Below are 14,196 nucleotides of genomic sequence, written 5' to 3'. Positions count from 1 at the left end.
TTACATATATCAAAAAGCGTATATTTCATACAAAATGTATGGGTGGTCTAGACAGACCACTCCGACCGTTCGAAGTATAAAAAGGTTAATATCCTTAAATTATCCTTGTACATTTTTTCGTCCTGATTTTTTCATTGATCGACAGCTAATGAAATTTTAGGAAAAGCCAAGAAATTTCAAGTCGATAGGATTACTAGAAGTATTTTTTTTTAATTGAAGTCGAAAAAAGTTTGGCCAGACCACGCCGACCGACGGAGGGTTAATTTATTCTCGAATAAAATTTTCTCCTTCAACCTTTGCTTTCTGATATCAGCTGAAAGTTACTTTGACAGTCGGATTACATATTAAATGCTCCTGAAAATATAAAACACACCTTACAAATAATATTTATAAAATATACAATAAATACAAAAACAACATATGTAAATATAACTACGTTGTAAAAAAAGTTATAAATAAACAATTTCGATTCATATCTTTGCCAAGTACAAAAATATTCAATTGAATAAATAGAATGTTCATTTTCTTGGTCAAAATAATATTTTTTATGTATTTTATTAATTATTAGAAATAATGTAATGTAATTGGAGGCAACAATTAAAGCGTAAAAGTTGCTCGCGTATGCAAAATGGAATAAAAATAAAATAAAACAACCTGAACGAAAGATACAGTTATCAATGTAGACAAGTGCGAGGAGATGGTCACGGATTCTAAAACTGTTCTTTTTTTATAAATTAATAATAAATATAAACAAATACAAATAAGATTAAGAATCTTCCGTTCGACATTAAAACATATTCTTAATAATTATTTGCAGCCAAATAGTCGAAATAAAATGTACGTTTCGACACTGAATGTGTGTCTTCATTCAGCACTTTACACAATTTTGAAAACTAGTCGTGCATGGCATCGTGCCATAAGGCAAATTAATGGAACTTTCCGTGCCGTTATTCAAAATTTTTAAAAGTTCAGAAATGAAAAATTTGATTTTTTTGAGAATTTTGAATTTTTTAACATTTTTTAATAATTTGAATATTTAAACAAATTAAAAAAATGCCTTGTTTAAAGATAATGATATTTTTGAAAACTTGGAGACTTTTTGGGAACTGAATTTTTTTTTTTGAAAATTTTGAAGTTCTTGAAATATGTAGATTTATGTCGGTTCATCCAGACTGTTAAAAATATCTGATTTGAGTCTCGACCGCCATAATAGCATTTTTTCTTTCGCATCAATAGTATCCGAATCTATCAAATCGGTTGATCTATGCTCTCGAATAGTGAATAAAAAATTGTATCCGCACATGCATAAACCACAACACATACATTCATTTTTTTCTAAGATATGCAAAACGTTCAGAAATATTCGAAACGTTACTATATATGAAATTTTTCATTTTCGATTAGTTTAGGCAATTTTATATTTTGTGATGAAAGATCTAGGAGTTTCGGAAATATGGAGCTAAAAATGTAAATAATTAGAGAATGGCACATCCGATAGGGGATTCAAAAAGCATATTGCTGTGTGATCGTGTTGTTTATTGTGTTTTCGTTCTTGAAGAAAAACATAGATAAAGTTCTTCGCTCAAATATAAGCACTTATATTATATTAGATTTATAATATACAACAATGAAATTACAGTATTTATATTATATATTTTGAATATTTGAAAAAAATTGTTAATATTAATTGATAAATTTTTTTGATCATTAATTGCTTTATTTTGCAGAATATTTAATTACTGTACGGCAGTTCCAGCAATTGCCTTGAGCCAGTAATTAACTTCCTGTAGGGCAAGTTAAAGTAATCGCAAAAAAATCGAAATGAAAAATGTTTATATATCTTTACGTTTCAAACCCTTCTGAACATTTTGACATACCTAAGAAAAAATTGATATATGTGTGCGTGTATGTGTGTGTGTGCGTGTGTGTGTGTGCGTGTGTGTGTGTGTGCGGATACAAGTTTTCGTCGACTATTTCGAAAACACGGATGAAGCGATTTGAATAATTCAAAAAACATTAGATTCGTATTGATAAGGAGACGTGTTGATTAGTTTTTGGCAAAGGCAGGTCTAGCCGTTCCGAAGATATGGGGCAAAAAGTGCCAAAAACAGTAAGACAGTTTTTAAGAGAACATTTTACTTGTATTAACAAGACGAAGAACTAATCAAATTTTCATAAAGACAAGTCTAGCGGTTTCGGAGATCTAACAAAAAAAAGTAAAAAAAATGTTATTTGGCGATCAAAAATGATCATTAGACATATGCACATCAAATTATCAGATATTTTATAGAGATTTTAACAATAAGTATAAATTTTGTTCACATTTCTATGGGTTCTGTACCTATGTTCGTCAGACTGCGACACGACGCTAATGCGCTTCGATATTTCGTCTTTGAACAACTATGCAACGCAACATCAAATTATTTAAAAATAGTTCAAAATCGTCAAATTATATATAAAAAAAGTCCTCAAAAATCTAATTTCTTTCAGTTCTTAAAAAATTTCAAAGCTTTTCTAAAAATTTTAATTTATGGTACTGAAAGTTCCAGCAATTTGCCTTGAGGCACGATGCCATGCACCATTAGTTTTAATTATTTTCCTCTAACATGTTGAGAACTTTTAACACTTTCTTCATACTCGCACACATGTGAAATGAGTTCCATACATACATACATACACACACACACTCTAAAAACATACACGTAGAGAGAGAGATACCGTTTATTCCAAATGAGTGCCAGCGTTGTTTTGTATTTAGTTCCAAGTTCCAACGTGTAAAGCAAACTGCCAACGTATGTCATATTATTATTGAAATAGAAAAACTAATTGTTACTAATTAACTAATTGATTAATTCATTGATTGTTGGAATAAACTATCTGAAAGAACAACGCTGTAAGTGATATGATATATATTTACAAAATAATTTTAAGAATTTTTTTAAACGTTTCTACATGCATACCTGTATCATCTTCAGTGTTAATTTAATGCAATATAGAGTACCTTTAATATAGAGAACCTAAAATATTTTTCAGCACACTAAATGTAAATTATATTTATTATCTCTATTATTAGCCATTATATTTTATTCAAATCTATATTCTGAGTTTTTTCAAATTTTATAGTGTCTTGATTAACAAAAAATAAATTGTAACAAAAAAAAAATTATAGCAACTGAAGATGACCTAAGATTGTATGTCGAAAAGTTTCTTTTATTTTTTTGCAAGATAATATTATTACTATGAGGACTTGAATCTGTAATAAGTCTTAAATCTTATAATAAGTCATTATAATAACAGTATTAGTTAATAATTTAAACAATTCATATCATTCATAAAACAGATATACACCTAAGTCTGTTTTTACACGGTCTTTTTGTACACGGTTTTGATATAACACGGTTTGAAAATTCAATATTTTTAATTTTTTTACACGATTTTATTCCATTTAGCACGATTTGAAATTTTATGTACTTAAATTTTTTTGTCAAAATTGTCACAAAAAGTATTTATGAAAGAAAAAAGTCTGAAAACGTCGATAGTATCGAAATTTGCGAATACTAGCTTAAAGATTTAAGTGAATTCCACTTTAGCGCGTACAAACAATTTTTACTGGTCAAAGCAAATGTGAATAGCACTAATTTAATTCTTGTTCTTAAAATTATTGTATTTTACTAATTTTAATAAGTTTAGAGATTAGGAACTAATCACCCATTTTTGTATAAGATCAATGTCTTTTTTTACACGTTTTTTTTTACACGGCTTCTTCTGGAACCAATCTCCGTGTAAAAACAGACTTAGGTGTAGTTAAAAAATGTTATTCTAGAATGTATTGAGTATTTTTATATTATTTCAATACTTGTACAGAATTTATTTAATTATTAAATGTATACAAATTATATTTACTACCAATATTATTATTATATATTTATTTCAATTTATTACAAAACTTTTTTGTAAGTAGAAGAGTGTTATTGTAAAATCTAATTATTGTATTTTTTACAATATTGAAATTGTATCCATATGTAAAAAATAATACACGTGGTCAATTGCTACACATGTCATTATCAGTATTGCATGATAATAGGTACGTTTCATATTTGAAATTTTATTTTATTTGAAATAATATTATTATAAAATTATCAGTACTAATTATTTCATATTATCAGAAATACTTTTTTTTATTAATTTTTCAAAATTATTTTATTATAACATATTATTTTTTCCTTGAAATACACTAGTATTTCTGATTAAAATAATTAATTAAAAATTGTAATACTTTTCAAATATTTTTATTTTAACAATTATTATTAGAACTGATAGTAAGTTTTACATTTCAAATTTATTTAATAATATTATAACCATTTTCAGAACATTTAATCTAATTATAAACAATTATCAGAACTGATAGTACGTTTTACATTTCAAATTTAATTTAAATTTAAATAAAATTATTATAAACAATTATCAGAACTGTAGTACTTTTTATATTTCAAATTAATTTATCATTTAATTTTATATTTCCCATAATTTAATTTAAACAATTACGAAAACTGATAGTACGTTTTACATTTAACTTTAATTAAATACCAAATATTATTATAAACAATTATCATACTTTTCACATTTTAAGTTTAATTATATTCTGAATATTATTTTAAACAATTATCAGATATGAGAATACTTTTTATATTTCAAATGTAATTTATTATTTAATTTTAAATTTTAAATAATTTAATCATAAACATTTTCCAAAACTGATGGTTTTGTTTGTTGTTTTACATTTCAAATTTAATTTAATTTTATTAGTATTATTATATCAATGATCAAAACTGATAATTTTTACATGTTTATTCGTTTTTCATTTTAAAATTAATTTCATTATGAACAATATTATATGTTTAAATTTTTAACTGGAGGTCATTCTTAAGAGTATATTGAAAATATTTTATTTTGTTAACTGAAAATTTATGTTATAAAAGTCCAAAAATAATTCCAATAATTAATTTGTTTAACAAAATAAATTTTTTATTCAAATTATTGCTATTTGTTCTGGTCTATATAAATTGCAAGAATATTTATTCCACATTTTTTATATTTATAACATATTTTACACACTCTATTTGTTTCAAATATTTAAACATTGCATTTTATGAATTCTAGATTAATTTGTTGTTTTTAAAATAATTGTTTGGATTCCTAATTATTTCATAAAAGTTATTATTCATAAAATAACTTTATAATTAACAGTGTATTTTATAAACAAATTTTACAGTTTTTACACAATTATATTAGATTATTTTTGTTAGTAAATTAATTTTATGAAATTCAGATAATTTTGTAATAGTTTTTGTTTATAAATATTTTATAAAATTAATTTCATATAAAATATTCGCAAATACTTTTGTAATCTATAGACTCATTATTGAAGCAATTAAATCTATAAATATAGAAAAAATAGTTTTGTTGTAGATAAAATTTCATGGCCAAGATATATTATAAATTATTTATTATAAAACAACATTCAATCACTATTTATAAATTTAAACTGCCACGATTAGTCGTCAAATTATTAATATTATTATTATTCACTCACCTTTTATTTACTCCTTTATTACTTTTTTCTCCAATATTAAAATTTGCTATTATATTTCACAAATTTCTTCTTTGGTAATTATTTACCTTGTGAATTGTATTGTTATATCATTATATTATATTATATTATTACATTATATTATATTTTTTATCATTTTTATCCTGGTCCTTCCAACTTTTTTATCCAATTTTTACCAATATTTTTTTATACAAGATCTAATTGGTTTCCATCAAGAATCCTATAAGAATATTGTTAACTTTAGTAAATATTAAGTATATGCATATTATCAAAATATTTGTAAAAAATTAGAAAATTTATTATTAATTATAAATAATAAATATTATTACTCTATACCTAAAACTAGGGTAAAAATAATTTTTTCAGTTATAACATTGTTGGTCAACTTTACCTGTAGCTAATTTTTGTTGGCTTTTCTTATTTTAAGAAAAGCCAACAAAAATTAGCTACAGGTAAAGTTGACCAACAATGTTATAACTGAAAAAAATATTTTTACCCATTGTCCATTGGAAAATACTATTCTAAAGTCTAAAAACTAAAGGCGAGATGTATAAACTTTTTGTTTCTGATCCATAAGATACAAATGTAGCATTTTACAGGTTTTTTGCCCAGGACGAGACTCAGTTTGCTTGTTGGTAAAGTTCTTTTATTCTTCTTTAGTAGAGTCACCTTTTCCCTTATGTTAAGAGTCATTTTGCCTCTCAGCAGCATCTTATTTTCCTATTTGAATAATGAACTTTAAAATTACTTTTTATGTTAATGAACTTATCTTTAGCCCTAACAAAATTAGTTTCTATTATCTACTATCCATTATCTATTGTCTATATCTATATTTTTCCCAGATGGCTGACGAAGCACTAAAATTCGGCCAAGATGGACAACCTTTGCCAAGTGGTGAAGAATTATTAAAAATGTTAGAAGGAATGGACATGTCCGAGGAAGACAAACAGAGCCTGAGGGATTCTTTGCTTCAACAGGCAAATAGGGCTGCTTCTCAGGACACCACGGGGGCTACTGGGGTCACATTTCAACAAGTCTTGTTCATGTTGGCCATGGTGGCGATTATAGTATCAGTTTTCGGTAAGGAGAATAGATAGACATAGAACAATGTTTAATTAAATCTGTTTTATAACTAGTGGTGTATGGCATCGTGCCTCAAGGCAAATTGCTGGAACTTCCCGTACCGTAATGAAATATTCGAGAAATTTTAAACGTTTTCAAATATATTATTACAAATACTGTAACTTTCATTATTTTTGCGATCTTGTTATATCTGAGCAAATCAAATGTAAATCATAAATTAATTTATCTCCAGAAAATTAACAATCGTCATTTCATTTCGAATTGAATTTCAAAAAAAAAATAGTTGCCTATTTCACACAAAATCGAAAAAGCGTTCCCGTATAGTCACAGTCTAAACGCATTTCCAAATAATTCTGTGCGACATTTTCACTTATACTGTACTTAGCTTGGCGGCATTTTCACATTTTTCAATAGTTTTCACAAAATTGGAAAAGTTTTTCCCCGTCATAAACAGTCTAAACGCACTTGGGTGAATATTTGTATCAGAGTGGCGCTTAGATTGTGCTTAGCCTAGGTAATTTTTTGAATTTTCAATCCAAAATTACATAAATATTTTTTGAAAAAAAAGTCAGAAACAAAAATTTTTTTTTTCAAAAGCAATTATTTTGTTGAAACAGGCAGAAAGTTCTTTGAATCATTTAAATCGGATGCTTAGTTCTCTCAAAAACTGCCATTTTTTTAACTTCCCGTAGGGTAAGTTATAGTAATCGTCCAAAAATCGAAATCAAAAATTTTTACATTTCTCGACGTTTTGAAGGTTTCTGAACATTTTGGCATACCTCAGAAAAAATGGATGTGTGTGTGTGTGTGTGTGTGTGTGTGTTTTGTATGTCCGCTTTTTTTCGTCCACGTTTTCGGGCGCACGGATCAACCGATTTGAATGGTTTAAAAAACATTCGATTTCTATTGATAGGGAGATGTGCTGATTAGTTTTTGGCAAAGGCAGGTCCAGCCGTTACGGAGATATGGAGCAAAGAGTGCAAAAAATAGAAAGCGAGTTTTTGAGAGAACGGATCAACCGATTTGAATGGTTTAAAAAACATTCGATTCCTATTGATAGGGAGATGTGCTGATTAGTTTTTGGCAAAGGTAGGCCCAGAGGTTTCGGAGATACAGAGCTAAATTTAAAAAAAATGGCTGTTTTTGAGAGAACTAAGCGTCCGATTTAGATGATTCAAAGAACTTTCTGCTTTTTTCAACAAAATAATTGATTTTGGAGAAAAAAAAATTTGTTTCTAATTTTTTTTTAAAAAAAATTTTTTTGTAATTTTGGATTAAAAATTCAAAAAATCACCCAAGCTAAGCACAGTCTAAGCGCCACTCTGGTACAAATGTTTACCCAATTGCGTTTAGACTGTTTGTGTACTGGAGCACTTTTCCAATTTTGTGAAAATTATTGAAAAATGTGAAAATGCCGCCAAGCTGAGCACAGTATAAGTGAAAATGTCGCACAGAATTATTTGCAAATGCGTTTAGACTGTGACTATGCGGGAGCACTTTTTCAATTTTGTGTAAATTTGGCAACTATTTTTTTTTTGGAATTTGATTCGATATGAAATGACGATTGTTAATGTTCTGGAGATGATAAATTGATTTATTTATAATTAACTTTCCATAGGGTAAGTAATCGCAAAAAAATCGAAAATGAAAATTTTTATATATCTTCACGTTTCAGAGGTTTCTGAATATGTTGGCATACCTAGGAGAAAATTGATGTATGTGTGCGTGTGTGTGTGTGTGTACGTGCATGTGTGTGTGTTCGGATACAAATTTTCGTCGACGATTTCGGGAACACGGATGAAGCAATTTGAATAATTCAAAAAACATTCGATTCGTATTGATAAGGAGACGTGCTGATTAGTTTTTGTCAGAGGCAGGTCTAGCCGTTCCGAAGATATGGGGCAAAAAGGGCCAAAAACGGTAACTCAGTTTTTAAGAGAACGGAGCGTCCGATTGGAATAATTCAAAAAACATTTTACTTGTATTAACAAGATGAAGATTTGATCAAATTTTCATGAAGATAGGTCTAGCGGTTTCGGAGATCTAGTAAAAAAAACTAAAAAAAAATAACATTTGGCGGTCAACAATAATCATTAGACATTAGACATATGCATATCAAATTATCAGATATTTTATTGAGATTTTAACAATAAGTTTAAGTTTTGTTTACATTCCTATGGGTTCCGTACCAATGTTTTTCCGTTAGACAGCGACGCGGCGCTTACGCGCTTTATATTTTGTCTCTATGCAGTTAAAGCAGTACGATTGCTTTGAAAAAAAGTTCAGATCTTCCAAAATATGTCAAAATGAAGATAACATTTTTTCCAAAAAAAAATTTTTATAAAAAAAATTGTTTAAACATTTTTTTTTTAAAAAAAATTTTTCTTCAAAAAATTTTTTTTTCAAAAAAAAATAGTTTTTCGTCCAATTTAAAATTTCTAAAAAATCTTATTTTTTCGAAGTAAAATTTTTTCAAAAATGTTAATCGTTTTTAAAAAAATAATAATTTTTGGCACGGGAAGTTCCAGCAATTTGCCTTAAGGCACGATGCCTTAATTGCCTTAAGACAGAATTCCACTTACAGCTAGTTAGCATTTAGCTCTGTATCTCCGAAACCGCTGGGCCTACCTTTGCCAAAAACTAATAACCACTTTTCACCCTCATTACGAATTGAATGTTTTTTGGATCATACAAATGAGATGATCCGTTCTCTCAAAAACTCGATTTCTATTTTCTGCACTCTTTGCTCCATATCTCCGTAAGGGCTGGACCTGCCTTTGTCAAAAACTAATCAGCACATCTCCCTGTCAATAGGAATCGAATGTTTTTTAAACCATTCAAATCGGTCGATCCGTGCGCCCGAAAACGTGGACGAAAAAATGCGGACATACAAAACACACACACATCCATTTTTTCTGAGGTATGCCAAAATGTTCAGAAGGTTTTGAAACGTAAAGATATATAAAAATTTTCATTTTCGATTTTTTTGCGATTACTATAACTTGCCCTATGGAAAGTTAAAAATTATCTACAACAAAAATTTTATGTTTCTGTGATTTTAAACACTAGATATTACATCGTGTAATATAGTTATAAATAATTTATCACAAAACAACCAATTGATACGTGTTATCGTTGATAAGAACACAATCTATACAATAAAAAATCTATTCAGAATTTTTTATTACCTAATCAATCAAAGTCTTTTGGATTAGTACAAAAGTCATACTTGAATTAAAAACACATTAAATATAAAACATAACCGTACAAAAATAAAATAATAGTTAATAAACAAAATAATAATTCGATTACTAAGTGTGTAGTTGTTTTGCATAATTTCAGTTGTCAAATTTGTGATCAAAAACGATTAGTTTAATATAAATCGTGTATTTTTACTATGGCTGACGAAAACGAACTTCTCGAACAATTCACCGATGATGATGAGGAAAATAAATTCGTCAAAACAATTGAAGGAATCGCAAAACTTTTAGCATCTGACGAAGGCAAAGAACTAGCCTCAAATATTACACAAAAATTAAAAGATTTAATGGAAAAATTCTATCAATTAGACGGCGAAGAGAAAAAAGTTATAAAAGATAAAATAAAATCGCAATTGAGAGAGAAATTTAAGGAAGTCGAAGGCGATTTGGTGTCGCAAGTCAGAATGTCGATTTTTCAAAGTTACGCGCTCTTTTTCGTGTGTTTGCTGTTGATTGCGGGATTGTTAGGTTTGTAATATTGCGTATTAAAATACTTTTCTAAAGTGTAAAGTCTAAAGGCAAGTTGTATGAACTTCTCTATAAGCAGCCAATTCTGCGGTAACTTAGACGATAACATAGCGTTGCCATGGCAACGCTATCTCATCCTTCTTTCTTGGTACCAAAAACTGTAAAAATGCTATCCGTTTACTATACTATCAGTCGTTTTTCACAAAGATGCTGTTATGATAACATTCTTTCTAGGTTTGTTTATATGTAAAATACGCCTGACCCCACAGCAAATGTATAGCATTTTTACGGTTTTTAGTATCAAGAAAAAAGGATAAGATAGCTTTGCCATAACAACGCTATGTGTTGAAATCTCACCCATTATTCAAATGTTGATGATTTTTTATAATTAAACCACTTTCCGTAGGCCTATAATATTTAAAGATGTTCATTAAAATTATGAATTGTATCAACGAGTGAAGTTCCAGCAAAATCAAAGAAACGGCCCGACCGATATTTACCAAGAACTAATCAGCACAATTCTCAACTAATATATTTCGAACGATTTAAAAAATTTTAAAAACAGTTTAGTGTTTTTGGTGAAAACTCTTGCAAAAAAATTTGCATTCATGTGCTAAATATAAAGAAAGGGTTTGGCCCATCTTCGTCCAAAACTTGTTAACACAAGTTTCTTATCGAGTTCCATTAAATGGATTCTGAATATTTGAATCGATGCAGATGTTTTCAAAAAACGTTGACAAATGAAAATTTTTGATTCACACACACACTTTTTACAATTCCGGTCTCAAACGATTCAGAACGACTTGAAACGTTGAGAATAGATAAAGTTGCGAATTGGATTTTCTGGCGAAAACGTCAACTTCTCTTAGGGACGTTAGAAAAGCTAACATTTGCTCATTTAAAAATTCAATATCGTCTATTCATAATTTTTCATAGTTAAAAATAATAATGGTTTTCATTGTGTTTCATTTAAATTATTTGGATCTATCGCACTGAAGATGACACAAATTTGCAACGAAACGTTTGCTAGAATATAGTTACAATTTTAAATTACATTGGTTTTGCATTAACATTGGTCAAATGATTCTCTTCTCATCTTCAGTATATTTAATAATTGTTTGCAAATTTATAAAATTTATATTATATTATAAAAATCACAATAATAAACAAGAGAGAGAAAGAGAATTATTGATTTGTGGTGCTTTTACATCATGAACCTGCCTTCGGGCAGACTACTATATTTATTATTATTATTACATAAATAAAATCTCGAAAGGCACAAAAAAAACAAATTTTTGAGAAACGTTAGTTTAACAGATCTTTCGCAATTTTTTATTTCAAAATTGTGTATTCACTGATGATGACATAAAATTGTGTGTCAAACATCTGGAAAACCAAAAAAGGTTTTAAATCTTATTTTCTTTACTTGATGTAGTGCTCCAAAATTTAATTATAATTTTTATTATAATTTAATTATAATTTTGGAGCACTATGTCCTTGGATTTGGTACTGATATCGTTATTTTTTATTTATTTTAGTATTGTTACTTCCTTAACAAAAATTATACTTTTATAACATAAGATTTTATAGTATTATAGTATAAGAAACAAGACTAAAATAAAAAAATTATTTTAAATAAAATATAAAATCTAAATAATTAATTCTATTAATATTTTTTATTTTTTTCAGCATTTTTCGCAAACAAATTATACAAATCTCTGACGTACAAAGACAGAATGCGCGAAGAAAAAAGGAAAGCCAAGGAGGAGAGAAAGAACAAGGAAAAGAAGAAAGTCAAGTAGTCATTTTGAAAAACGAACAAGACTTTTAATAAATTCATAAATTTATTTATAACTTTAACCACATCGTATCAGTTCAAATCAAGATCAAAAAAACAGTTATGAATAATATAAAAATGCAAAAAAATAAATTATTTCCGTTAATGTAATTGTAATTGTAAATATTTTTCTAATAAAATCTAATGTACGTTTAAGAATGTATTGATATTGTTGATTTATCGATTATCAGTTTTTGCAAAGAGGGCAGAATATTGTTTACACTACGAATTTCCTGGAATTGATTGTTGAATGTAAAAAATGAAGCGATAAATGCACATATTGATAGGAAGGTATTAAAGGAGACGATCTGGTAAAGAAAAAAATTACCGGCGAAATTGCTCCAAGAAAAATAAATGAACAGCGACTATTTTATAAATAAATTGCTTAGAAAAATAGCAATTAATTAATAAATTAATCCATATGATAAGTATAAAAATTTAAAATAAATAAAAAAAACTAGTGGGGCGCATGGTATGGTGCCTTAAGGCAAATTGCTGGAACTTTCCGTACCAAAAATTATTATTTTTTTAAAAACGATTAACATTTTTGAAAAATTTTTACTTCGAAAAAATTAGATTTTTAAGAAACTATAAATTTGACAAAAAAATCCTTTTTTTGAACAAAAAATTTTATTGAAAAAAAAATGTTTTCTTTATTTTGACATATTTTGGAAATTCTGAACTTTTTCAAAGCAATCGTACTGCTTTAACTGCATAAAGACGAAATGTCAAAGCGCGTAAGCGCCGCGTCGCCGTCTAACGGAACATTGTTACGGAACCCATAGGGATGTAAACAAAACTCATACTTATTGTTACAATCTCTATAAAATATCTGATAATTTGATGTGCATATGTCTAATGATCATTTTTGACCGCAAAATGGCATTTTTTTTTACTTTTTTCACTAGATCTCCGAAACCGCTAGACCTGCCTTCATGAAAATTTGATCAATTATTTATCTTATCAATACAAGTAAAATGTTTTTTGAATTATTTAAATCGGACGCTCCGTTCTCTAAAAAACTGATGAATGGCTAGGCCTACCTTCGCCAAAAACTAATCAGCACGTCTCCTTATCAATACGAATAGAATGTTTTTGAATTATTTAAATCGGCTGATCGGTGTTCCCGAAATCGTCGACAAAAATTTGTATCCAAACACACACACACACACATACACATAAACATGCGGCCATGCCAAAATATTCAGAAACCTCTGAAACGTAAAGATATATAAAAAATTTCATTTTCGATTGTTTTGCGATTACTATAACTTGCCCTACGGGAAGTTAGGAAAAAGAGTCTAGTAAGAGTCTAAAATCATAAAAAAAAGTATGCATATTATTAAAAGATTCATATATATTGGTAATATTAACAAATACTCTTGATTTTGACATAAAATGGTTTTTAAATTATTATAAATCATAATATTATAAATATTTATTTTTCAAAATTACTAGACCTGGTTGGTTAACAATGAGATGTTTAAATCATCGTCTATCAATAGGATTTGAATGTTTTTCAAAGCTTTAAAATCGGTTAAGAAGTTACATTAATTTTCTGAGAACATCATGAAATTCAAAATTGCATCAATAACATTTTTGTGGTTTCAATAACTTATTATTAGTCTAATAAGATGTTAACAGCCAAATATGTTTATGGATCTAGCCAGTAATTTTAAATTTAAAATTTAAAGTAATTTTAATTTAATTTATATAAATACACCTATTTAATATTTCATCTAAATATCCATTTATACATATATTTGTTAATTTTGCTAAATGACCAGAAGTTCATAAATTGAAATCAATTAGTCTGCAAGATATTAAAATATATTTAAGGTGAGTGCTAGGATTTTGGTATGTAAAATGGATAAATCAAATTAAAACTCACTGATGTTTCAACAAATTTCATCAGGGATGATTAATTAAGTCCCAAA

General features: G+C 27.6%; 1 protein-coding gene across 1 annotated transcript; it reads left to right on the top strand.

Moving 5' to 3' along the window:
• The first annotated feature begins 2,792 nt into the window (after positions 1–2,792).
• Positions 2,793–12,299, top strand: LOC113387946. The gene is made up of 3 exons (XM_026625326.1): positions 2,793–2,893; positions 6,454–6,691; positions 12,112–12,299. Exons 2-3 carry the CDS (start codon positions 6,454–6,456, stop codon positions 12,222–12,224), a joined length of 351 nt encoding a protein of 116 aa, XP_026481111.1. The 5' UTR covers positions 2,793–2,893; the 3' UTR covers positions 12,225–12,299.
• The last annotated feature ends 1,897 nt before the right edge of the window (positions 12,300–14,196 follow it).

The sequence above is a fragment of the Ctenocephalides felis genome, unplaced genomic scaffold, assembly GCF_003426905.1.
Source record: "Ctenocephalides felis isolate EL2017-DRISC unplaced genomic scaffold, ASM342690v1 CF-g0.4_SCAFFOLD_03572, whole genome shotgun sequence".
NCBI classification, from domain to species: domain Eukaryota; kingdom Metazoa; phylum Arthropoda; class Insecta; order Siphonaptera; family Pulicidae; genus Ctenocephalides; species Ctenocephalides felis.
This window is presented reverse-complemented; position numbering and strand designations above follow the sequence as displayed.

What these genes read in the sequence shown, in the direction of transcription:
- LOC113387946 (XM_026625326.1), top strand. Translation starts at nt 6,454, where the DNA reads ATGGCTGACGAAGCACTAAAATTCGGCCAAGATGGACAACCTTTGCCA. An exon ending in GATTATAGTATCAGTTTTCG is followed by an intron (nt 6,692 to 12,111) that starts GTAAGGAGAATA and finishes TATTTTTTTCAG; the next exon opens with CATTTTTCGCAAACAAATTA.